General features: G+C 37.6%; 2 protein-coding genes across 2 annotated transcripts; one reads left to right on the plus strand and one right to left on the minus strand.

The window, feature by feature from the left end:
* Positions 1-134: 134 nt before the first annotated feature.
* Positions 135-19128, minus strand: LOC127620175 (macoilin-1-like). Its single transcript, XM_052093296.1, has 11 exons — positions 18952-19128; positions 18164-18305; positions 17873-17999; positions 12475-12598; positions 10457-10635; positions 8520-9021; positions 8272-8430; positions 3156-3341; positions 2953-3073; positions 2522-2696; positions 135-2414 (listed from the first exon to the last, which is right to left on the minus strand). Exons 1-11 carry the CDS (start codon positions 19029-19031, stop codon positions 2212-2214), a joined length of 1998 nt encoding a protein of 665 aa, XP_051949256.1. The 5' UTR covers positions 19032-19128; the 3' UTR covers positions 135-2211.
* A 68-nt stretch (positions 19129-19196) lies between these two features.
* On the plus strand, positions 19197-27475 carry LOC127620174 (serum response factor-binding protein 1-like). Its single transcript, XM_052093295.1, has 3 exons — positions 19197-19304; positions 21384-22042; positions 23381-27475. Exons 2-3 carry the CDS (start codon positions 21404-21406, stop codon positions 25148-25150), a joined length of 2409 nt encoding a protein of 802 aa, XP_051949255.1. The 5' UTR covers positions 19197-19304; positions 21384-21403; the 3' UTR covers positions 25151-27475.
* Positions 27476-27883: the final 408 nt, after the last annotated feature.

Below are 27883 nucleotides of genomic sequence, written 5' to 3' on the forward strand. Positions count from 1 at the left end.
TTAACTTGCCCTGGTGTCTAAAAAATACAGTGCTTCTGTGGAAGATGCAGCACAGCGGTCCGAAATATCTGTCTAGTGCGCTTACTCAGAAAAACAACTGCAAAAAAAGTGCGGACGGCCACAAAAACATGTTTATGGTCCCTTATGTATTTTCTCAGGGTCTGCATTGTAATTTCATGATTATATTGTACACTGTATGTTAAATATAAAAACAGTTCAGCCACTAAAACTTCCCAGATAGCAAAAAGGTGTGGGTCAAATCTGGCTTAATTTTGGCACTTTTGGTTTGGTTTTTGTTGCGAAATGTTCGATATTCGTGTGAAAAATTGTAACACCATTCCAATGTGGAGTGGCACAGTCCCACTCCCAACATATAGACTTTTTTTTTTTTTCTAAATCAAACAATTAGAAACAAAAACTTATTCTTTACTCTGCACAAATTTTACAATCAAAACACCAATGCAATCCACAGTAATACTCTCCCAAGTTAGACAAAAAAATAAAAAATACAAATAAAAAATTCCTGTTGAAAAACAAGGACTAGACCAAACAAGCATATTCTTCTTGCATCATGACACAAATATTAAACCACTGAAAAAAAAAAAAAAAAAGTGAAAACCTTTGTAATGAAGCAGGTTATCCCAGTCACTGCAATGATGCCACTATAAAAGTGACACATTTCCAGTGCATTTGCCAATGTATGTATACAGGTTGCAATATCCTCAATATTATTAAATTATGGAAGGGAGGAAAAATTGGCACATTTGACCAAAATTAGAACATTCAACAACAATGCCAGGTTAATGTAAATTAGAGGCATAGCAGGGCCATTAATAAATAATGCATTAGAGTGAGTGTGTTTGTATGAAAAGTGGACAGTTGATTTTAAATGCCACTTTGGAGAAATAAATGGGGCATGTGGTACGTTGCCAAATCAGGTGGATTCTAGGTGCGGGAGGACATGGCCTGGGAGGTGTGTGAGAGAATATATTAAACAGATATTTCATATAAGATATCTCAAGGCACTGTGTTACATAACAACTGGCAAAAAAAAACCTAACAGTTAACAATACGTCATATGTTCAGCTTTGCAACTGCGTTCAACTAAATTCTATTTTAAATTTGTCCATTAACAAAAAGGACTTGCATTGACCATAAAATACAACAACATTCCATATATTTATGCATCATATTGTCAACAAATACAATGTGAAGATCAGTCCCTTTTTAAATATGTGGATTTTCTGTGTCCTCACCATCTTGGAAATACAGACAAATTAGTAACTTATAAAACAGCATTGGGAGGAATGGAGAATTTTAGTTTTCAGAAACCCCCAAAATATATCCAAATCAGATTCCATGTCACCCCCTCAAAAAAAAAGGATGTACAATACTATTGTCATAATTGACTTGAAATGCATTCTTAAACAATCATGCCATCGCAATTAACACAATATTGTTCCATCACAAATACTTTTGTCTCATTGCAATACATTCTCCCCTTTTCTTTTTATAGTCAATAAACTTAAAGATGGTATATTTATATGAGGGAAGTAAAAGATGACATTACACCACTTCTGGCACATAAAAATGCTTATATTCAACAAAAAGATGAGGAGGTACTAATAAAATCATATACGATTTGAATTAAGACCTCAAAAAAGGGGTGGAGGACAACAAAATAGCCACAACAGTCTGAAGTGCAATAACCAAGAAAGGGTTTTAAAAGGAATAGTTTACCCAAAAACTTAAATTATGTTAGCATTTCTTCACCCTCAAGTAGTTTAGAACCCATATGACTTTCTTCAGGGGAACACAAAAGGAGTGGCTATTTTGTTTGTCTCAGTCACCTTTCACTTTCACTGCATCTTTTTTCTATACAACAAAAGTAAATGGTGATTAAGTCCGTCAATAATAGCTAGATGTTCTGCCTTGCATCTTTTATGTTCCACAGAAGAAAAGAAGTTTGGTTTGGAAAAACATTTTTGTGTGAACTATCACTTTAAAAACAAGGAGGGCAGTTCTGGTCAATGTGATAGCCCTTTTTTTCCCCTTATTGTTCCTCTTATACTCCGCTTATTTTAATCACTAACAAGGAAGAGTCATACTAACAGAGAAGGGGGTACAACAAACAAAAATTTCTACCCCATACCATTGGTTTGCATACTGAACTTTTAGACAAATGATGGAGCAAAGTTTCTGTTTGGACATTCACTTCTTGAGCGGCTGGTAGATGGAGGCATTGGGGTCCAAGCTGGATGGACCGGTGTCCATGAACTTGGAGGAGTAGTGAGGAATGACAGGGGTCATGTTGTTGGTCTCGGCCGAGTAAGTAATGCTGGGCATGACCGCCATGACCTCTGCGATCTTCTGCTTCAAATCTTTTATCTCCTGCTCCTTCTGCAAAATCTGACCTGTACGTAGGCCAAAAACATAGCAGGACAATGAGAGAGGAAGAAGGAAAACCCGATACTGAAATACAGGAAAATACTAAAGACATGAAAGTGTGTGAGGAGCAGACCTTGAGCAATCTCCAGCTGTCTCTTGGCATCTCCAAGTGCTGAGAAGAGATCCAGTTTGATTCTGGTCTCAGCGCTCAGACTGTTCTCGAGGTGCTGGGTCTTATCCTGCATGGCTGACAGTGCTGACATTAGAACCTCGGTGTCCTTTTCATTTTCCTTATATTTGCGCAACTCCTGCACACAGCAAAAGAGGCGAGGACGCATGTGAAGGTATAGACTTGGTATAGTTTTTCTAAATTCTCCTCCATGCCCAACAGCTGGCGAAATCGACAAATAATGCGAATCACCAAAATCAAAAGAAGAAAGTTAAAGTGGATATTTGTAGTAAAAAAATTACTTAAATATTGATCCATTTCTCACCTAGACCCATCATATCACTTCTGAAGATATAGATTTACCCACAGGAAATGATGTCAGAGTGCTGTCTTACTTGCGCTTTGAGCTCCAGGTCTCTGATCCGTTCCTCCTTCAGCTTCATGTCATGCGTGAGCTTCTTGCACTCTGACTCCAACTCACGTATGCGAGTCCTCAGCAAGTCTGTGCACTCCCCTCTGTGGAGGTAAGTGAGAGTCAGCCCACCAGCATGCAAAGATCATAAAATAAAATGACCTCCATGGTTTTATGTCATCTCACCTGGAGGCAGCAGCAGCCAGAGCGACAGCACGTGCGGCTGTGGCCTCCTCCAACTTTTTCCTCTTCTTCTCTTCTGAAAGCTGCTTTTCCACGGCTGCTCGTGCTTCCTGTTCCGCCTTCAGCCGCTTCTCCAGCTGTACAATTGTCTGCTTGTCCTTCTGCTTGGCCTGCACAGCGTTATGAAGCCTATGACAGAGACACACATGCTCAACACCCGCACAAGCTACTGCAGCTGGTGGAAAGGAATTGTAAGAACTGTGAGAAATGCAGAATGGTCATTAGCATGAAACAGGGTTCCCTGAAAATGGGTGGGGCTTAGTGGTTTAGATGATGTCTGTAATGAATGGTCTTCATAATAATTAATCAATTAAAACTCGTCACTGTGTATTTCGATATCAATGGCTATTAAAAATGTCATCAGTGTCATTATTCAGGTGTATATTATTGTACAGATGGCACTGTCCAATACTGTTACCTTTTTCAGTGCCGATCAGGTAAAGGCATTTTATATACCGTATTTTTCCGGAAATAAAGTCACACCTGAATATAATGTCGCACCTGCTAAAAATAATGATGTTGAGAGATAAAAACAAAACAAATCAGATAAGTCGCATCTCCGTATAAGTTGCACTGACAGAGGTTTCATGCGGTTGGCACTAGGACCCGGGAGCAGCTGCCTGACTTCCCTTCAGCCACTTAATGTGCCAAAAAGTGCTCCGAAATCATGCGTTACATTTTTTCATATTCTTTTCATAATCATCTGTAACATTTTTTCATATACATTTTTTCATATTACTCGCAGGCTTTTAGCCATCCTATCTGCATCCTATCTGCAAATAACCAAGAAAAACTGTGTCCAGGTGTACCTATGTTAATTTGTGCTGTTTTAAAGGCAAATATTTTCACACCAAATATTGATTTAGCTTGTTTTACATTTCCTGCATGTATGATGTTAGTTGATCTATGAAAACTATTTATGGCATTATTTTTGAAGACATCCACACTATGCAACTGTTTTCACATGTGCCTAAACTTTTCCACAGTACTGTATGTGTTTTAAAGTGTAGTTTTCTTGACCAGATGATATTTTGTACATATAAATCATGTAAATAAATTGCTTCGGACTACAAGTCGTAGGACTTTTGAGATGATACACAAAACGTGATTTAGATTCCGGATAACACGGTAATCATGACATAGAGATTTCTGGAATGTCCAGATTGCAATTTCCGTGCATCTGTGCAAATAGTTGCTTTTAAACTATAGTTTCCATAGGTTTTTTTTTTTTTTTTAATTCCTCACAAATTTTTTTAACAACTCCACATGTTTCATATTAGCGAACTATAGTTTTGGCAAGTCATGTAGGAAATCTGACAAGTAATTTTTACAACAATTTTTTACCGGAGTTTCATTTTTTATTTATTAGAACACAATTCCAGTGGGTCAGACGTTTACATACACCAAGTTTACGGTGCCTTTAAGCAGCAATAAATGTCAAGCCTTTAGGCATTTGGCCAATTAGCTTCGGATAGGCTAATTGACTAATTGCAAACATTAGTACAAATGTATTTGGCTAAGGTGTATGTAAACTTCTGATTTCAACTATGTGTACATTACATACATACATACATACACACACGGCCAAAAGTTTGGAATAAATGTACAGATTTTGCCCTTTTGGAAAGAAATTATTTTATTCACCAAAGTGGCATTCAACTGATCACAATGTATAGTCAGGACATTAATAACGTGAAAAATTACTATTACAATTTGAAATTTGTTTTCAGAACTTCTTAAACTACATCAAAAAATCCTCCATGTGCAGCAATGACAGCTTTGCAGATTCTTGTTATTCTAGCTGTCAGTTTGTCCAGATATTCAGGTGACATTTCACCCCACGCTTCCTGTAGCACTTGCCATAGATGTGGCTGTCTTGTCGGGCACTTCTCACACACCTTACAGTCTAGCTGATCCCACTAAAGCTCAATAGGGTTAAGATCCATAACACTCTTTTCCAATTATCTGTTGTCCAATATCTGTGTTTCTTTGCCCACTCTAACCTTTTCTTTTTGATTTCTGTTTCAAAAGTGACCTCTTCTTTGCAATTCTTCCCATAAGGCCTGCTGCACCCCTGAGTCTTCTCTTTACAGTTGTACATGAAACTGGTGTTGAGCGGGTAGAATTCAATGAAGCTGTCAGCTGAGGACATGTGAGACATCTAATTCTCAAACTAGAGACTCTGATGCACTTATCCTCTTGTTTAGTTGTACATCTGGCCTTCCACATCTCTTCCTGTCCTTGTCCTTTGTCTTTGAAGACTGTAGTGGACACATTTGTATGAAAATCTTTTTTTGAGGCATTTCAAGCATTGCATATCCTACATTCCTCAAAACAATGAATGACTGACGTGTTTCTAGAGAAAGACGTTTCTTTTTTCTTTGCCATTTCTGACCTAATATTGCATACTGTCTGTGGCAACTCAAAAACAAACACAAAGACAATGTTAAGCTTCATTTAACAAACGAAATAGCTTTCAGCAGTGTTTGATATAATGGCAAGTGATTTTCTAGTACCAAATTAGAAATTTAGCATGATTACTCAAGGATAAGGAGTTGGAATGATGGCTGCTGGAAATTGGGCCTTTCTAGAAATCTTTTTTTAAATAGTGATGGTGCTGTTTTTTACATCAGTCATGTCCTGAATATACTTTGTGATCAGCTGAATGCCTCTTTGGTGAATTAAAGTACTAGTTTCCTTCTGAAACAGCTAAATCTGTACATAATTCCAAACCTTTGGCCGCCAGCGTGTGTGTGTGTGTGTGTGTATGTGTAATATATATATATATATCGGTCATCAGTCAGAGTTGAAGCTCAAGTGCAATTGCATTATGCAGCAAGACAATGATCCAAATCATAGGAGTAAGTCCACTTCTGAATGCCTCAAAAGAAGCAAAAGGTGTTTTTTTGTTTTTTTTGAGTGGCCTAATTAAAGTACTGACTTGAACCCAGTTGAGATGCTGTAGCAGGACGTTAAATGGGCAGTTCATGCTCGAAAACCCTCCAATGTGGCTGAACTAAAGCAGTTCTGCAAAGAAGAGTGGGGCAAAATTCCACCACAGCATTGCGAAAGACTGATTTCCAGTTATCGGAAGCATTTGGTTACAGTTGTTGCTGCTAAACGTGGCACAATCAGCTATTAAGTTTAAGGGGGCAGTTTTTTTACATGGGTGATATAGGTGTTGGAAGACTTTTACATCAATAAAAAAATATATATATTTATATGTGAAAACTGCATTTTGTGTTTACTCAAATTGTCTTTGTTTTATGTTATTTCTCGTTAGAAGATCTAAAACAATTTAGTATGAAAAATACACAAAACAGAAGAAATCAGGATGGGGCAAATACATTTCCAAAGCACTGCACCTGATGTGTTGTGTCGTCCACCAGAGAGTTGACAGCCTTCCATCACGTCACCCTAAACTAACTAATTTTAAAACGATGTCACGCATAGTGTAAACTCTGGCTTCATTCAACTACGGTGCTTTAGTTCATCCAACAGAAAAAAAAGTTGCATCTTCCATAGTATAAATCAGGCTTACTGGAGCCATGTCCTCTGTGTATTTTAGGCTTGTTTATAGTTAAAAGTCCCAAGTTAAGCACCAAATAGTACTTTTCTGGTTATTATTGGGATTTTGCTTGCACAATAATCTGCTTGTGGGATTTTATTCAATTTGGACTCTTGGTACCTCAATGTCTGTGCTCTTCATAGTAAGGAAAGACCAAGTAATATTTAATCATGCTATGAATTTATTTTTTAAAAACTATCAGTCAATTAATCAGTTATTGGCCTTTTCCACCACCTTGGTTTTCGGTATTGGCAAAATTCACTATTGATCGACGTCTAGTACTAATCCTCTGAAATTAAATGATTATATGAAAACTCCTAATGATTAAATTAAGATTATATTTGTATTACATGTTTTAAATGGTTTACCGCGCACACCTCCTGCTTTTGTGCATGGCAAACGTGTAACGCTAACTGCATTGTTTTTCACGTGGAGGTTAATGCTGCGCTTGTCGCTGGTGTTGAGTGGAGCGTTGACGTCCAAATGAGTCACATGGAAGCCGCATAAGAGGATTTAAACATTGCAGAGTCCTAACCAGGTAAAAAGTTCAGTGTCAAGTTATTTTTTTCATCCTCAAAAATGTTGTGCAAAGCAATAAAATCACAGAACTATTGAGTTGTAATAATCTGTTGATGATTATTTGTCATTCAAATTGTCATGCTTTTGTCTTGGGTGTACGTATGCTTCATTAATCTTACAAAGTAATTCATTTATATTTAACTTTTGCATGATTTCCTTTAAAAACGTATGAATGACAAAAAAAATTTTTAAATATCAAAATACTTAAAATATCAGTCTCTCTTTTTGAAGCAAAGAGTCTGAAGAAAGACCTTGAGATTCTGCGTTTCTTCATTCTATCAACTTGGGTTCCTGCATGTATAAACCCACAACGACAAATAACATTTGCCATTACATAATCGTTAAATGAATGTGTCACTGGAGCGTGCATCATGGCACTTAGAGTCCGGTTCATAAGCGGTTACTCTTCACATGGTCTTCAGGAGCTGAACTCAGTGTAGTCCGCAGTGTGGCTCAGTGAGATGGTCTGAGTTCAATTGAATGAGACGCTCAAATGCACCACTCATTCCCTTATTTGGACAGTAAAATATGATTGGAATTTAAAGTGCACAATAACGGCAATTGGCAGTTAACCGCAATCAGATTATTATTTAATAAATCGCTACAGGCATAGGTGGGGCTACCCATCAGAAATAGTAATCAAGAAAACGTCAGCGACTAAGAAAATGTAGTGTCAAAAATTGCTTGTGTCTGGTTAGGACACTGTGGCAATGTTGTTCTTGCATTGAAAACTTCTTCGGCAGCTACCAAAGTAAAATTGTATTGCTTCCCAACTGAACCACAGACACACCGAGTATACAGCATGACTTACTATCATATCGCAGAGCAGATCAGGTCAACTTTTTTATACATCTTTGCAACCATTTTCATTTTAAAGGAGTTGTGTAGCTCTAGGTGTTTTTTCTCTCTCACTTGTTCTGCAGCAACTCGTTTTCCTGGCGAAGCTGCCCCAGTTCAGAGCGCATGCTCTTTTCTGCACTGCTCAGGCAGCTGATCTGACTGCGCAGGTCCTGCTCCACCTGTCTGCTCGCCTGCAGGTCTGCCTTTAACTTCTTTATGTCCTGCTCAAGCCTGAGCACAGACAAAGAGAGAAAGGCATATTGAGTAAACAGCTCTACAATTATGAATTGTGCTACTGTCTGAATCATGAGGACTCTTACCGCACTAAGGCATCTGGCTTACTAAGCTGGTTGTTAGGTATATAATTCTCCATCAGATCTCGGTGAGGAGCAAGGTTCTTCCCTGCACACTTCTGTTTCTTTTCATTCCTATTGGACGAGGAGGATGGAACACTGCCATTGGAATTGGGGCTGTGGGGGGAGGAGTTTTTGTAATGCTTGGAGGGGGCGGAGCCTACTCCTCCTCCACCCACCTCCTCTTTGAGAAACAGGTTCTCTGCACTGCCACTGAGCTCATTGTTGAGTTTCTTAGAGTTTAGGTGATTCTCCATATACTCAATGTCCTGCAGCTTTGCATCCACAGTCTGTAGAATGTTGTTGTTTATTCCTATACTGTGCTGCTGCTGTTTTTTGTCCTTTCCGCCATCTTTGCCCTTGTCCTTGTACTCCAGTTCTGGCAGAGAGGTGGGCAATTTCTTGGTAACAGCAGTGCCGTTCTGAGCCACCACCACAGACTCCGCTTCAGACATGCTTTTGGAGGTTGCTGCCAAATCAATCAAACAAAGATTTTGAAGTTAGAAGATAATGCTGTCTAACTGGTATAACTACAACTGATGTACAATAGCTCTGTTCAAAAATCTAGTAAGCTGCTTTTTTGGGCTAAATTTAAGGCATCATAACGCACTGCAAACTAGTCTCTGATGCAGAATTTGCGCTTTTTCGCATCTTGTGCGGATTTCATGAGGTATAGGCGCAAGCCATTGACTACATTTACATGAACACCAGAAAACGGTTTATTGTGAGAAAGCAGCATTCTGGTTTACATGAACTGTTTAAGATGTGTATTCTTTACTCCCGTATACACGTGGCTCAGTCAGTAAGCAGCTTTCTACACAACAATGTAATTTCCTCATGACGCTTGTGTAAATAACAAACATGGCATTCGAGGAAGACTTTGCCATTTTATTTTCTGTTGCTTAGCTTTATTTCCAGATATTCTAGAGTTGTTGCTGATTTTGTTTTCTCAACTTTACAGACCTGCAGTGGAATTGCGCAGCAACAGTGTGGTTTCCTCTCATATGTAAAATTCTGGGATTCCCCCAGTGTACAATGCTTATACGTGGACATAAAGGACAGTACATTTTTTTACATTGGTTTGTATAAATGGGTACAGTGTATAGTATATGTGCTTTTCCAACTGTTCTCTGAGAATTGTTGAATTCTTTCTGCTGTGTTGACTTTTTGTTGAGCTCCGTCCTATGATGCTAGTTATCCGGTCTGTTCATGCACACTCTTCAAACACCCATCAGAACATCGTTTATTTGTTTACATGACCGCATCAAGTCATGCTCTTGAGGAAACACTTAGGTGTGTTTCTCTTAATCCCTTAAACAGCGTAAGGAAACCAGCATTCTCGTTTACATGATGTTTCAGAATGCCACATACTGCAAAAAACCCTGGAATAAACCATTTCCTTACGTGCATGTAAATGTGGTCAGTGTGAACAAGCTTTTCTCATGCACTAATGCACACACACAAAGGAGAGCTATAGCATATACTGTATATATAAAAGTCACTGTAATAAAACAACGTTTCATGGTAGAACAACTTAAAGCAATTTTTTTGAGATCCAAACTGAAATTTATGACACATTTGGGTAATTTCTGGGCCCTTTCTCATGTCATCGTATAGAAATCAGTGAACGGGACATCCTTTAAAATTCCTTCTTTTGTTTTTCACAGAAAGAAAGTCACACAGATTCGGACTGCTACATGGATGAGTGTAATTACATTTTTATTTTTGGGTGAACAATTACTTTAAGCAGTTTAAAATCTGCAATTTGAGGTTTGGGTTTCCGGTCCGTGTAAATTAATTACCATTTGATGTAAATGCCGTGCTCCTCAATTACATAAGATTACATGACATTCCAAATTGTAATAGTTCTCAAAGACAATCAAAATGGCAATCAGTGATCTTACCCTCCTCTGTGTCTCTCTCTTGTCTCTGGAGCATCTGTTGCTCTAAAGGCAGGGCCTGCTGGAGAAGCTGCATGTAGAACTCATTCTCCTTCTGTACCTCCTTCTGTTTGCGTAGACGTATCTTATAGCTGACGTAACTCTTGAAGCCAAAGCCCAGCGTCACCACCGGATAGCCAATGCTGCAATGAAAGGGGAAGAACAACATGCTAAAACATATTTTTAAATGAACATGAGTGTTACAACTAGTGGGATAGTGATGACTCAACATTAGACTTCTTCAGATAATGGCAACACTCCCATATGCTGCAATGGAGACACCACTGTGTTTACAAATATAAAGCTACCTGCTGTTTTACTAGTGGTACAGTTACATCAGTAACTGCAACTGTAGAAGAGGCTTCAGTTATTGATTCCCACACCTTTTGACTAATGAATTTCCATTGCTTTTCCATTCTTTTTTCAGTTGTATATGATTTCTGAATTATAGATATTTCACCCAAGAGGGGCAATTTCTAGCTGATAAAATATTTTACAGCTAAGCATAACAAGTAAATTATATTGCCTATAGAAGTTTCCATGACCTTTTGGGATATTATTTGCAGGACTGGAAATCACAATTAAAATGACCTGATAGTTCCAGGTTTTCTATGTCCCTGTAAATAAGACATCTGAGAGAAGGGAGCATTTGGAATAATCTGACTAGGTTCAAACCATTATCATCATCATTTAAAGCATAATGTCAATTAGCTCCAAAATAATTCAGACTCAATCCTTACAACAACAAAAAAAGCTCATATTCTTGCTTCAAAACTTGCAAGAATTACTCTTTGCCACATCTTACCAACTCGTCCTGTTTGAGGAGAGTATCCTCTGGTTACATATAACTTCTGGTTACATGTTACCAAGTTTGTTAAAAGTTTGTCCCTTTCATGTACCATTAAACGCATCATGCAAAAGTTAATGGGTTAATCAGAATTACATGGTCACATTGTTAAAGTGAAAGATTGGACACAATTTTACACAGATAGGGTTAGGAATGAGGAGCTATTCTACCACACGTCTCATGCCAAGATGTTTGAGTTAAAGTCTTGTAGCTATACCTTTGAAACACTGTGGGGCGAATTTACCATAAACCGGTGGTATTCCAGCACAAAAATCTGCGTCTTAATCACCAACCACCCTTAGTGCTAAAATTGCACTATATATTTAATTAAGTCATTGTCATTCCATTCTATGTGAGCTAGGCTAATTATAGATTGCCCTTCATTCACAAATATTGCCTCCTGCAATTTACAGCACGCTAACACTAGTTGAAAGCAGGCGGAAAAATTAACTTTATTCAAAACAGATGTTTGTGTAAATTTTCAATTGATCATATCAGTAGTAATTCATTGTATAATGATCAAATGATGGAGATGTTATAACCTGGTATATACCCACATGCGCGGTGTAGTCAAGTGCACTTTTTGCATGTTAAAGAGTTGATTCAGGTGTCAAAATCACAGAAGTCAGTAATGCTTTTCAGTCCCAACAGAGTGTTTCAGATAACAGGGGTCTGCTTCTTCCTCCGCTATATAATGGTCAGGATCGGCCCGCAAGTTTGGAATTGCGTGTTTAAATTGCGTTCTGCAGCGATTTTGCGGGCACATTTACGCCATGGCCTGATCTGCATAATTCTTTTAGTGAATCAGGTGCTAAAGAAGGGCAGACAGCGAGTGCAAATAACCACCCATATTCCATCTCATTGAATTTAAACAACTTTACAGCTCAAATAATACATGATTTTTAACAAAAGAATTAATGTAAATGCTTTTATAAAATTCTAAGCTTCATATTTCTGTCTTTAAACCTTTCTCCATTCTCTTCCATTGTAAGTGCCTCACTATAATATTGATTAAAGTCAAAATAATTTTTTGTGGCATTCAACATTATGCCACAAATGCTGTCTATTGAGCTTAACTTGTATTGATCCTGGAATAATCCTTTAAAGTTTAACAAGATGTAAAACCAAGCCTTACCAATGAGCAGCGAATGGACGGCAAAGGTCTACATGAAAATGCTTCAGATCCTTGAATCGGATGGCTGCTTCGATGTAGACGAAAAGAATCCACAGACAGACAGTGGGCAGACACACACCTCGCTCTGAAAGAGGAAATAAAATTAATAAAGAGTGGGAAATTATTTATATTGGCCAAAAAGTAAGTGTCTCAATCTCAAAAATCTCTAATCACAATCTAACAACAGCATTAACAATGCTTACAAACATTTACTATGGTAACCATAGTTTCCATGGAAATACCATGGTTACTACGGTTACACGTCTTTAACACTGTAATAAATTAATATGGGATCTCTTTCAAACAGTACAGGAAGCTTTCACAATCTCTATCATTTTGTTTATGCTTTTGATGAGAGTGTTAATACCAAGTTACCACAGTTCTACTGTAACAATTACTCATGATGCTATTGTATTTTGGTGGAAACTACGGTTACTATGGAAGGTTTTCTAAAAACATATAACTGGACAAACAATAAGACATGAATTCAAGGAGCCTTTAAGTGAACTTTAGCCTTGTTAAGAACAGTTATCATATTTTTACAGCACATATTGATCAACTATATGAAGATCAATAACATCACACTTCATACAGCCCAGGTCTCACAAAACAAGCCATAGATTGCAAACAAAACTCTTTCTCAGCTCTCTGTAAGCACACTCTCTTGTTGAGACATGCTGTGAGTTGTATGTCAGCAGGGCAAACACAGCCACAGCTCAAGGCACGGTCAATCGGTTTTCTGGGAACTATCACTCAGTGCCAGCAATTCTTATCTCCCCTCTCCTTCCTGAGTCATAACTTGAGTCCACCTGAGAAAATGTTACATTATAACAGAAAGTAGTACTAGACAACCCAACGAAGACCTCTGCTGATCATGAACTTTTAATTAGCGTTTAACTGTAAAAGCAAGTTACATTTTTTTATATGTATTGAAGTATATTCGAAAATATAACTGAAATCTAATGTTTTTGTATTATGTGTGACATGGTTGATTCCAAATCATTACTGTGCTTTTCATTTTCAATAGTTCATTTAGAAGATTCTTTAGCTACAATGTCATCTCAATTACTAACAAGTGTTTTGAAAATGCAGTAAGACAAAGATGCAACTTGCTCCTCTTATTCATTCATACACACAAACAGATTCAAAAGAAAGAATTAATTCCAGAGAATTCCTCTCTCGCTGGTAGCCAACTGCCAGAAAACTTGACAGTTGCATAATATTATCTAAATGCTACTAAATTATGCCACACAATAATCAGTGATAAAGCCTTTAGGGCACTTACTAGAGAAAGCTCTTATGAAGCATTTGCACATATGAATGTGCAAGATCAATTTTGATGGATTGGGAAAAGCAAGGCCAGTTTGAAATTTAACAGGAATACAGGAAATTTGGTTTCCCAAGCACAAATGGACTTGCCTCTTAAATTATTATTGGTCAACAGATGCCTACATTAATCATTATGTTTACATGGACAGTTATAATTGAGCCAATGCAGGTTTTTACATAGTCAATCTGTCTGTCCAAGTACAAATGACACAATGCATAATGGTATATTTGAAGGACGAATGACAGCTGATGAAGTGTTAAAAACATATAGCGTGTCACTTATGTCTTTTGTAGCATGTGTACAAAGCCAAGGCCAATTGTGTTCAGTTTAATGTGTATACGTGCTTCACAAAGCCGAGCTACCTTTACCTAGGTCCGTTAGTCCAACTTTGCAAAATGTTTTAAATAGGGCTGTGAAATTTAACGCCTCAATTTCAGTGATTAACAGCTGACAGAATGCGTAAAAAATAATGCAATTAATGTAGTAATTCATTTTTTAACTAAATTTCCCCACTTCATGAGGTTATCTGTATGGAGAATGCAGACTTTACCCACAAGTGGTGAGCCAGGTGTGGGAGAGATATGTGCAAGCTAATGTATATCTTCACATCACCCAAAAATGCTCACTAACTGTCATCTGAGCCACTGTCAAATGCAAAATAACATGAGAGAGACCCAGTGTGTGCACTGGAATGTATGGGAATGAATGGCAACCAGTAAAAATAACAGTTTTGAGATTTTAAACTTCAGAATTAAATTTGTTTTATATCTGTATGTATAGTGTCTACTAATGTATTGGCAATAAACACATCCGCTAGCCAAATAAAGTTTGATGTAAACAGAATCTGCCCATTCGATCTTATTATTAAAAAAAGCCCACTTGAATACAGCAGAACTTGTCCAACTTTTAATTACAGCATGTCCACTCATTTTATGGCATGTAAACATATACTTGTGTAAGGAGGGGTGCCAAGGTGTTTGCATCCCAAGGGAGGCAAAGAGCAAATGTATGATCTCTGAGAAAATCAGCATAGAAACTTTCTTGCAAAGAGACCATCTAACACCCAACGGAGCAAGAATTGCCTCATTGTTGTCTTTCTACATCTGTTCGTTCTCCTCCTCCCCATGTCGCTCTCAGCTCAAAATCACCTTAAAAGACACTTAAATCTTGTGGCAAACAAATGTCTAATTATATATCTGACCATTCATATTTCATATAATTGAAAAGGTCTCCGTGTGACTGGTACGAAGGTCTCATTACCCCAACTGTAAAATACATAACACAGTTTGGAGAATTTAGAGGAATTCTAACGAATTCTTGGAGCATGCCTACATCCTGTATGCAGATAAGAAGTGACCCCAGGGCTTCCAAACCTATTCATCCCCAAATTCTTATCGTCATTCCATTTGTTTGTGGTTTGGGTATTTAAGGAAATTTAGCACATTGTTCATGGGAATTTTCTGTAGCCCGAAATCCCTGTGGTGCTTACACTATGTACTTTGCTGAAGTCGGGTATGCATCTGTTACTCTTAAGAGTAATCATTGAGCATTAGATTATTTCTGCATTGATTATGTAATTGGCTTGATACATATTTACCTGACTAATACATTGTTAGACTTGATTCTATTAAAAAAATTCTTGCCTTTAGTAGATTATATTAGGTCCTTGTTGACACAAATCTGCGATCAGTGTTAGTACAAACAAACAGCTCAGCATTGGGTATGTCTTCTGAGACCTTAGCTTTCTGGCTACCTACTCGGCGTTAACCAAGTGTATCTAGACTGTACGGACTAAATATAATAATTATTTAGAACAACAAAATGTTGGTTGACTCGTCTAAATAATGGTAGTCATTACATTTGATTACTGTTAACATTGTTCTGGCCAAGGATATATAGGAAAGTATGGAGACTAATTAAAAGTACTATCTGTATACGTGGCGTTGGTCGGCCTAGCTAGATAATATAAGCCAGTCCTCTGGTTGAGAGCAGTGTTTTTTCAATTAAGTGTATGCAGATCTAGGGGGGACTAAACAAAACTATTATTCAAATAAAAGTACTCAGGGAGCAACTTGACTGAATAGTATTAGTCAATTACCGCTCTATAATGATCCAAAACTGACCAGTCTGTGGAATGATCACTTATAACCCTGCCGGTGTGGAGACTCTACTAACAGGAATCCAAACAAAGGAGTGCAATGTAAAAGTATAGAATTAACTAAAATAATCAAGTATCCAAATCTAGAGAAGATGTCAATTGACAATCAATAATAATTGGAATCTCAAACTAAATTCGAGGTCTAATTTAATTGGTGTCAGATTAAATTATTAATAGAGTCAGATTCGGTTTTAACTAAATCAAATAGTTTTGATGCTACAGTCACACGTGCACGAAAAAGACGAACGTTCACCACTTCGCTTGATTCCGCAATTGGGCCAGCAAGGTGGCATTTTTACACTTGCATTAAAGTTTTATACCTGTAAAAATATGTCTGATTAACTCTATATGCAAAATAAACAAACAAAATGTTTATTTTAAATAAACTTATGACTAACCAATTTCTTGCAAGTTCTTCGAGAAAGTATAAAAGTAAATATCTTTGATTATACTTTAATGTTTTTTAATGTACATGATCAATCGCCATTAATAAAGAAATCTGTGAGATTAATTAGTTAAAACGTTTTAATCGATTCACAGCCCTAGTGATTAGTGAATCACTACATCATCACATTTTAAAAAGACAAAATATGATTTTAGTCTGCCTGAAAATGAACTTCTAATGTGCATGTTTACGGAGTACGTTGCAAAAATATTTGTAAAATTTTTTACAATTGCAAAAGTTAAAATTTTCTCAACTTTCTGTCACATGATGGAGCTTCACTTTGCAATCCCTCGCCATTTCTCCATATAGTGAAATATAGAGAAATCAAGAGTGTAAGCTACAGATGGGTAAAAACATAGATTTACTGATTTATCACAATCTTCATTTAAACATCGCAATATCAATTTTAAAAAGAACAATTTTTACTTCCAAGTTTTGGGTGTGTTGATTATTATATCTGTTAAATAAAAAGCAACTGAACTGCATAGTTTGGGCCCTGTTATTATTTAAAATTAATATTTAATATTAATATTTTTTTCATTAATATTAACATAATGTACCAAGTTAGAATGTTCCTAGTTTAATTTCCAGCATTAGCAGAGAGAATTTCTTTGATATGTATGTACAATTGACATTTTGTAATGAAATATACCCAATGAGCCAGAATAGAATCACATCAAATCAAAATAAACAGCATGTGAATCAAAATTGGATCAAATCAGGAAATCTGTATTGATACCTTGTGCAACTGTTATTTCTAGATGAACTCAAAGAGCCTTTTTACACAGAAAACGGATTCAATTTTTGTTTCGAATGTTTGAGACAGTTTCTGTTGAATGATCACTTCAAGCACATGATAATTAGTGTTTAAGTTTTTCGGTTGCCCCATTCATGTAACTCATCTTTGATTGCAGGGCTCTCAAATGTCGTATGCTGACATAGTATAGTTTGGAAGGAGTAAAGTTTGCACATGTAGTCCAAAACAACCTGATGCATTTACACTTGGCCAAGTCAGTGTCTTAAAACCACCTTCTGATATTTGAGTAATCACATTGCTGTCCATCTTCAGTGCGTGGATGCAAACTCATGAGAGGTGAAAAAGGTGAGAAAATAATACTAGGTGTTCCAGATGTATATTTTCAGTTGATTTTTGTTGTATTTAAAGCTTTAAGTATTTAATCTTAAAGTAAACCTTCAAAGTGATTTTAATAAGGAAAATTTAGAACATTTTACCAAACAATATGGGCAAATCCCTGACAAATCCCAGTAAATGTGTCTTGGAGAGCATTTGCACTTGGTCTTTTCATGATCGAATCACTGTATGATCAGTATAAATGTTACAGTGTAAATATCCCCAAAGACATTCTGAATTTTTCCAGCTTTTATTATCTTCATCAAACACTAAACTTGAGCAATGCTGGTTTACCTGTATGCCACACGTACTGTACCCAGACATATGTGCTGGCGGCAAAGAACAGCCATTGCTTGGGGATGAACAGGAGGCAGATGATGTCTGAGGTGAACGCGACACACACAAAAAACACAGAGAACACCTATGAAACAAAAAGAGAAGTGGGGTAACTGTCAATTAAACATGTCATCCATATGCCACATCAAAGAAAGATGTCAAAGATGATTATATTTACAAAGGATCCAGGCAGCAGACAGCAGATCATTAATTGCTCAATGAACTGATGCTGGGAGATCAAATACTCACTAGTCCCTGGTATCGAAAGGAATCATACACACTTCTGATGAAAAGCCAGAAAGGCCACAAATACTCGAACCGGAACTCCAGCACGAAATCGGCCAGCAGAACCAGCGCCCAAACAACCAGGAACTTCAGGTACAGGAAGGTACTGTCGGGTCACAGAGAAATAATATTTGAACGTATGAGGATATCAAACAAAGAGATGTTTTATCAAATCTTTAAGCAAACATACTTTGCAAAGTACATTATTTCTGTGCACAGTATGTCTTCAAGAAGTTATTGCAGATTAGACAACATACCAAAAGGCCTCAGTCAACAGTGTTATTTGGTATAAACAATCATTTGTGTGATTATTTTGCATGGGATTAAAGTTACACATTTCTAGAGCATCAAAAGTCTAAAATGGACATATTTTCAGTCTATTTAGGACTGCCTTAATAAAGTTAACGCTACACCTATAGAAGAAGTGATGATAGCTATACAAGGCAACTGTACAGCCAGAGGAATATTCGTGACATGGGAAGCACAAAATGGGACGCTTATTTTTCCCCCCATAATATGCACTATGTAAGCGCATGGATCCCACATAAATCAAAACATTCACACATTCTGAGGTTTATTAAGAGTCATCAGGTATTACGGGCTAAGCTAAACACTCGAAGTGAATAATTAGACAGATCTGAACTCCTGTCATCTGTATCTGCCTGTGACAGCTAAGGCATCCGATACAGCCAGGCTCAGTTGGGAGACGCCATTACGGTGCTCTCGATACCCGAGAGGTTCTCCGTCTGTACCTGCTGTGAATACCCTCGGTGATTCGGTTCCGTTTCAACGGGCGACGGAGTTTGCTGCAGTCCGCATTGCGCCGCTTCATTCTCCACCCTGTAACTTTTTGCACTCGAGGGAAACTACGTGTGCGACCTAATACTGATGCGCATCGCTACGCGAATGCGAGGATGTCACCGTTTGACTTCTGGTAGAAACAAATAAATAAATAAAAACAAGTTCCGCGAGGCCCTCCCATTTTTATTCTCAACGTCTCATGACATCAGGACGTCGTACGCTCCACATTACGTTCGCTAGACAAGATGGCGGCGCCCTGAGAAGTCGACAGTTTTTGCCTGATTTTGATGTATATTTTGTAAAGGTAAGTGTTGACATGGACATTAACTGTGTGTATATGAATTCTTGTATAATAGCAATCAAGTATAAGTGGTGGCATTTTATGTAGACTATGTGTTTGTGATAAACCACCTCTGCTCACTCAACACATGCCTTCACTCTCTGCCATGCGTGAGCTGAACGTGAAGAAAAAGTTGAGTGTGTCGTGGTAATAATCTTAATATATACTGACAGTTGAATTCATCTGATTATGTCAACATTGTAATACGTTTATTATGTCTGATTAGTTAACATTGTATTGCACACGGTACTCATGATATTATTAAAATATACGCCTATGCAAACTTTTTACATGGTCCAAACTGACCAAAGAGTCAACACAGAATTTATCTGTTTTTTCATGATGCCTGAATACTTAAAAAGTTATTTGGCTCAGTAAACATGTTTTTTTAAGCCTGTCATTAAATGTGAAATAGTATTTTTACTGTATTTTTAACACCTTAATTAACAGCAGGACTTATAACAATTGCTTAAAATTGTGCGCATTTAGATACCATTATGAATGCTGCGCTTTTCCTTACAAAAATTATAAACCTATCCATTTAAAAAGACCCCACATCCAATCTTAAGAAGCATTTGTAGGTTTTGTATGTTCTCTGTATTTGTATATATGTTCTAGTATTTTAATAATACCTCTGTTTAATCTAGTCATATGTGCATAAAAGCTATAGAAAGTGATACACTGTATTGAACGTGCTTAATGCAATCCACAAATACATACAGGGCATTTGGTTTCTGTTTAAATTTAGTTTCTAAATTAATGCACAAATAAATGGCAATCTGTTTGTATTCGCACTCTGCATTAAAAATAATGTATTACAAACAAGCCCTCATCCACCTGTCCATAATTCTAGACACTCTTCTGTAAAAACACATTGCAATGCAAAAAAAAAACTTTTCGTAGGTGCCGTTTACATGCAGCTTTGATCTTTTATACCGTGCAAATGCACTTCAGCCCCATACTTCAGGATGGAAAAATAAAAGACTGTTTTAGGTTAAGGCAACACCTTCTGAATAATTATGAGGAGGTAAAAAAAGTACATCTCTACATCATTTGCTTTCAAATCTGGATAATGAAAAGTTCAATCACCATTCCTAATTTCCTAAATAACAACAATTCTTTATTGTATTTAACAAGTTTTAAACACAAGCATAATAATTGTCTTCTATCTTGAGTAACATTAATTTTTATGAACATTTAAACACCTTTTTTTTTACTCTGCAAATGAAATATAGCGAGTTTGTGTTTGATATTATATTTACTAATGTTTAATGATAGTTTAATTAATTGCTACTAAACACATTTAAAATAATGATTTGATTTTCAACTAAATATGCAATGGGTAATCCAAAAGTAATAAGATTAGATTACCTACAAAGGGTCATCTAAAATATTACTTAACAGATTACAATTTAAATTGTGTAATTTTTAATCAGTACTGGATTCAATTTCAGAAGTAATATACCATGCACTGTTAAGCCTAACGTATAGTTCGGTCAGATGCAAACGCTGAGTGTCCGCATACAGGATGCGTGTTACAAATCTCGTCATCAGCAGAGTGCTCGATCACTGAATGTTCGCATCCCGTCTTTTTTAACTGCACTTCTTTGAATGCGCCTGGAATTATTTGCACTAATTAGTGGCTCCACAAGGTGGCAACACTCACATTTGAGCATTTACTGTCACGAAGAAACGCTAGATGTAATCGCTGCTAAACATCGGGAGATGAAGGTAAAAACAACAACAACCGCAGATGTGCAAGAGTACATGTGAGGAGGTCTGGAGATACCTGCTTTTGTATAACTCGAGTCTAAAGGACTATAAAGACATCTTTATGGGTGTAAACTCCTGAAGAGAAATAGTCCCGAGTCTTAAAGCAGTCTTAGTGCACATGCGTAAACTGCTTGTGTATGCGCAGAGTTAATTTTTTTACTATACTAAATATACACAATTAAATGAGGCCAGCAAAACACAAACAAATGAGGTTACTTAGTGCACCTTTTATAAGCGTACATATAACACCTGTTGCCTTTGTCATTTCAGCCCTCAGAAAATATACCAAGATGCCTACAGTGTTGAACCTCAGCAACGAGGTGGTCAAGATGAGGGCGGAGGTGAAAAGGGTGAAGGTGCTCCTCATCCGGAAACTCATCCGTCAGATTCCGGTCTTGGAGAAGAAGAAAGGAAATGAGGTGGACTTGGAAAAGTACCGCAGGCGAGCAGCGAGACTTCGGGAGGAGATCCACGAGCTGAAGGTTGTTGTGCCAGACAGTATCACCAAGGCTGCTCTACAGAAGGACATCAGCTTCGAGAAGGTGTGCCAGAATAAGGAGGGCTCCCTGTCCGAACGAGCAATTGCCCGCATTGCTACACACCCACAGTTCAGCAAGAAAATCCAGAACATAAAAGAAGCAATCAAAGCATTCAAAGAGGAGAGAATAAATGCAAGAAATACTGAGAAACAAGCAAAAACTAATGCTGAAGATGTCACACTGCTAGATCAGGTACAAGAAGGCAGTGATGAAAATGTTGTGGGTTTAGAAAAATCAGATGATGGAGAAGAGAAACTGACTGAGGAAGAGAGTGAGAAAAATACAGATAAACAGCAAGATGATTCCTCACAAGTGAGCCAGAAGACAAGTCTGGAGATGTTAAATGAACAAACTAATCAGTGCCAGAAGGAAGAGATTTCAACAACCAATGTAAGTGTATGAATAATGCTGCAATCACATGCTATCAGAATTATCCTACTTCCCACTTCTGGATTCCTAATTATGAGCATGTCACTTTCAGGTGCTTTGTTGTCAGAAACATGAAGGAAGCCAGATTCCTGCATATTTCTTAAGGAACTCTTATTTTGACACCATCATACATGCTAGCCAAGTGGCTAAGGTTAATGGAACCTTTTACGCTAAGGTTTTAGTCAAATACATGCTGTTTGCTCTGTGAAAAAAATTTATCATAAGCATCAAATAGTTCTTGATATGCGTAAATGTATTTGACTGAAACGGCAAGTGATAATATGGTAGCTGCATTTAGAAAAATTTATAAAACCATAATTCAGGATTGAAAATGTACTCTCTCCTCACAATTTGGAAACTCGGGTATCAAAATTATCTCAGAGTTTCCCAGTCATAATAACGACTTGAGGGGGCATTCATGTGTAAATTCCGTCAAATTATAACAAAATGTCATTTATAGAGGAAAAACTATACATTTCTGTCTCATGCAGAACACAAAAGGAGAATTTAAAGGTAGCACACGTTTATGCAAGAACTAGCGTTATTTTTTAGCACAAAACAATGCATAAACTAACTTCTCATAGATCTTTTTCACTCTACAGTTATTGATTTTGATGGAAATGAAAGCGAGGCTGTTAGTGATAAACTTATTGTCTTCAATGGGTAGTACAGCATGAAGAGTTTTTCGTCTACTGATTATTTTTTATCCAATGTTTGACAGTAGAACATCCCAAAACACAGTACAACCCATCAAAGGTACTGTAAGTCCATCCCTCACAGTCTTGTTGTCATTCCCGTCAAAATTAAAGATGGTGCTGCTTTTTGAATTAGGCCCTGAATGCACAGTGGACGTCAACATTTTCATTGAAACATTATGTACATTTTGGGTTGTTTCTTAGCAAAACCTATTGTATAACTTTTGAAGTCTTGGAATATGTTGCATGAACTACTTTTATAGTAATGTTGGTTCCTTTTTTAAGCTTTAAAGTCAGTCACTATTAGCTGCCATTTTATTGAAAATATGATCCAAAATATTAATATAAAAAAAATCTCCTTTATGTATTCTACATAAGAAAAAAAAAGTCATACATGTTAAGAATTAAATAAGGGTGAGTAATATGACAATTTTCATTTTTGGGTGAACAATTTGTTTAAGGGTAGCCTAGATTAGTTCACAAAATGTTTACTATTCTGTACTCCTTCCATACTCCCGAGTTTTGACTGATTTGTGTTAGACAATATTCTGCAAAGATTCCCTTAACATAATGATTATTCTAAAAAATGTGCCTTTGCCTACAGAACTCAGCAGAAACAGAAAATATCCCAGATGAGATGGTCAAGATGAGGAAGGAGGTGAAGGGAACGAGGGTGCTGATCATCAGAGAGCTGACGCAGCAGATGGCTGCTCTGAAGAAGAGAAAGGGTCAGGAATCTGAGGTGAAGGAGAGCCAAGAGATGGTGATGGGAATACTGAAAGAAATCCAGGCTTTAAGGAGCCTTAAACCAGATCAGGTGACAATGATAGCACTTCAGGAGAACACTGAGCTTGAGAATGTTTTGAAGGGCCCTCAGGCAAACCCATTGGACAGAGCCATTGCGCATATCATCACACATTCCCACTTCGTCAACAAACTCCGAAAGATCACAGGAGCAATCGAAGAAGAAAGAGCAAAGGCTGCTGCAGCTGAACAGAAAATGAAAGACAGAAAGGTCTTGGTTGAGTCAAATAAGAAAGGTGAAGAAGAGAAGGATGATGATGATGATGATGATGATGAAGAGGAGGAGGAAGACAATGGCAATGAAGATGATGAGGAGGATGAAGTTGGGGAGGAGATACTGAACAGTCTTTCCATTGAAATCCACAAATCTGGCCTTGAAGAGCCAACAGAGGGTACGAACTCTCAGACTGTAAAGTTGACATCATCCAAGGTCAACCCTACCCCTTTGGAAAAACCCAGAGATGGAATAAAGGCTGCTGAAGCTGAACAGAAAAAGAAAGACAGACCAGTCTTGGTTCAGCCAAAGAGTATAGAGGAGGAGGATGATGATGAGGAGGAGGAAGAATACGACGATAAGGAAGATGAAGTGGGGGAGGAAAAATTGAATAGTCTTTCCATTGAAGAGGGTACACACTCTCAGACTGTAAAATTGACATCCAAGGTCAACACAACATCTTCTGAAAAAGCCGGAGAGCCCAACATAAAATCAAAGAGTGTTGATCTCACTTCTTCAGTTGTTCAATATTCCCCTGAAAAGTCTTCAAAAGTAACCAGTACAGAGTCTAAGCTTCCAAAGAACCTTGTAAAATCAGACAAAGAAAAGGGTACCACCATAAATTCACAGAAGAAACAGGACCTTCCTGAGGCCGAGAGGCCTGAGACAGAAGACGACATTGAGGAAAGTGATTTATCGGATGACGATGACGAGAAGGAATACTTCGACGACAGCACAGAGGAGCGTTTCCGTAAACAATCATCTCCGTCTGAAGAGAGCGATGATGATGACTTCTTCCTTGGCAAAGTAAGCAAATTCAAGAAAAGGAAAAGTTACCAAGGAAGAGTCCACAAGAAAAAGGGTGAGCCTCAAAAACCTGACGAGTTACAGAATCCAAAGGGGGCCACCAACAAACCTCACAGGCCAAACTTTGGCAACTTTAAATCAGTGTTCTGTTCGACCTTGTCCAAATCCAGAATCTCCTCTCGGAACGTAAAGCATGGCTCTTGGCATGATGGTCCAAGACCTCCTCATTTCCAGAACCAAAGGAAAGGTCCTGAGGGCAAAATGAAAGCATCTCTATACCAAGGTCCAGACTCAGGTCATTTTAAACCCAATACCAAGACATTTAAAGTTGCAGGAGAAAGGCAAGGTGGACCTTCAGGGGCAGGGAGGGGAAATTCACAGTTTGAGCAGTATCAGAAGCAAAATACCAGGGGTCCATCAGGCAATATTTCAAATCCACCTCAGCATGCCCTTCATCCCTCATGGGAGGCCAGTAGGAAAAGAAAAGAACAGCAGTCACAAATCACAGCATTCCAGGGGAAAAAGATCAAATTTGATGACGATGATTAAGCTGGACCTGCTCAAATTCATGACACCTTTAAACATGTCTGCCTGTTATAAAAAAGGATTTCTTCAAGCTAGTTGCTGTTAATTTGTATTAAAACATGGAATTAAAATGGAATTCATCTTTGGTTTTATAAAATGAAGGACTGTTTAAAGCCTATGTTCATTTCCTGTTACATCTCATACAGTTGAATTCAGAAGTTTACATACACCTTAGCCAAATATATTAAACTCAGTTTTTCATAATTCCTGACATTACATTTTAGAAAAAAAATCCCTGTCTTAAGTCAGTTAGGATCACTACTTTTATTTTAAGAATGTGAAATGTCTGGATAATAGTAGCAGAATTACAGCTTTTATTTCTTGAGCAGCCTATCAGGTTATGTAGGACTCATTTTACAGTGGATATAGATACTTGTCTTCCTGTTTCCTTCAGCATCTTCAAAAGGTCCTTTGCTGTTGTTCTGGGATTGATTTACACTTTTTGCACCAAACTATTTTCATCTCTAGGAGACAGAATGTGTCTCCTTCCTGAGAGGTATGATGGCTGCATGGTCCCATGGTTTATACTTGCATACTGTTGTTTGTACAGATGAACGTGGTACCTTCAGGCATTTGGAAATTGCTTCCAAGGATGAAGCAGACTTGTGGAGGTCCACAATTTTTTGGCTGATTTCTTTTTATTTTCCCATGATGTCAAGCAAAGAGGCACTGAGTTTGAAGGTAGGCATTAAAATACCTCCACAGGTACACCTCCAATTCAGTACACCACCTATCAGAAGCGAATTGGCTATCATGATTTTCTGGAATTTTCCAAGCTGCTTAAAGGCACAGTTAAATTAGTGTATGTAAACTTCTGACCCACTGGAATTGTGATATAGTCAGAAGTTTAGTCATATAGTCATGCTGCTGATGTCAGAGCTGCTTACTGACGAAACTTGAAAATCGATCTCAGTGCCGGCCAGCCTTTCCAAAGACTTCAGATTTCTAAAGGGTGATAATGGTCTTATTATATGTCTCTGCAGAATAATGAATGGTGTTTCCCAATCTGTGGCTGTTTCCAAACCAGAATGGGCATTTCTTACTATCCAATGAAAGTAGGGAATATCGATGTCGTAGACAAAGCATGTAAAGCTTTTTGAAAATGCCCACTGATTGGGAAAAGCCCATTTTTGTTCTGCAGAGAAATAAGTCTCTTAATGGTCAGTCAGAACTCACTTTTTAAGTGTGTCTTATTGGAAATTCTGTCAGAAACAACCCTAAAGCATGGATTGTTCTCCCTTCAAAGTGCTCTGTGCGAAGTAAAAGATGATATGCCAATTAGAATACAGCCAGATGGCTGAACAGTTGTAGAGAGTTTTCATTCTAGTAGGTTTTGATTGGACAAGATTTTACAACCTCTGAGTCCTGGATATTGCTGAGTCTTTTTATCTGGATGAGCGAGACTGCAGATAGCATTTTAAATGCTTGTATCTTCTGAAAACAAATTTAAAGTACAACATTTAAAAGTACACTAACATATAACTTTAAAGCTAAAAGATTTGGTCTAAATGCAGCAAAATGTTAAACTTCCATTCATGAATTTTTGTCTTTGTGTCATCTTGGACTTACACTGACACCTAGCGGCTTGGAGGCAGCAACATTTAAAGGGTAACTAAACGCCTGCTCAGAGTCTGACTCCACCCACTAGAAATATTTGAAAATGCAGGAAAAGTGGGCAGACCCCGGCGGGGATAGAGGGAACGAACCGAGTGCGGGGCTGAGCGGGGGGCACCTGAGACTCGTAGTGACGGATTAATTGACAGCTGCTGTCAGACTCTATGTTATTATTATTCCTCACACGGTCGCAAGACGACATGTACATGAATCTGGCGTGGTGAGCTGGAACCTGCTTACGTCAGCTGTCACCGCTTACGTCACGAAGTACCGCAACAGCCAATAGGAAAATTCAACTGCAGTAGCCACCGTTCAACCTGAAGAGGGCAGCACTCAGACGTTTTTACACCATATATTGTAGAATTAAAACACTTTATACACAAATGTCAAAAAAATTACTTGAATCAATGACCAGTACTAATAAAGCCCCATGCTTACAGATCATTAACTAAAAAAAGTTGGTTTAGGGTTTAGTTACCCTTTAAAATCATTAGTTTTCAATTTCAGATGCCATTGTAGAAATGTTTTATTCAAAGTAAGCCATGATTACTCAATGAGTGAACCTGCAAATAACAGGATGGTTACTGAGATTAAGCAAGTAGTATTCAGCTGGTCATGTGATTCTAACATGGCAGCCCCCATGTGAGAACCCTGTCCATGTAGAATAAAACAGCATTTATGAGGTTACTGATATGACTGGAGTCTTCATTTTAATGTGAGTGCTCATGATTTCCTACATATATTGCAAAATTACAATTCATGTCTTTAGGATTTAACAATTTTTAATGAGGAAAAAAAAATACTAAGTGCACCTTTAATTTTGATTGCACTGGGTCTTTAAGGATGTTGTCTTTTTATCCTAATTTCACGTCAAAATTGTATCTTTGTAACTGTACACAAGGCTGTAACCACCATAGACATAGAGGGGGGCACGTCCTCTGCCATATGCAGAATAGAAGTCAATCAATGTGGGTTTTTCAAAGACGAATTCTTAAACATTTTCATTGGGGTGTGTACTATTCAGAAGTGATCATAAGACCAATTCCCTTTGATTACTTTATCACCCACTATGAGAGTTTTGTA

This window comes from Xyrauchen texanus, chromosome 26 (genome assembly GCF_025860055.1).
Source record: "Xyrauchen texanus isolate HMW12.3.18 chromosome 26, RBS_HiC_50CHRs, whole genome shotgun sequence".
Lineage (NCBI taxonomy): Eukaryota > Metazoa > Chordata > Actinopteri > Cypriniformes > Catostomidae > Xyrauchen > Xyrauchen texanus.

Coding starts and splice junctions, on each gene's coding strand:
- LOC127620175 (XM_052093296.1), bottom strand. CDS start 19,031: ATGAAGCGGCGCAATGCGGACTGCAGCAAACTCCGTCGCCCGTTGAAA. Junction 12,599..17,872: donor ACAGTACGTGTGGCATACAG/GTAAACCAGCAT, acceptor TTCCTCTTTCAG/AGCGAGGTGTGTGTCTGCCC. Junction 2,415..2,521: donor ACAGCTGGAGATTGCTCAAG/GTCTGCTCCTCA, acceptor GCCTACGTACAG/GTCAGATTTTGCAGAAGGAG.
- LOC127620174 (XM_052093295.1), top strand. CDS start 21,404: ATGCCTACAGTGTTGAACCTCAGCAACGAGGTGGTCAAGATGAGGGCG. Junction 22,043..23,380: donor AAGAGATTTCAACAACCAAT/GTAAGTGTATGA, acceptor CTTTGCCTACAG/AACTCAGCAGAAACAGAAAA.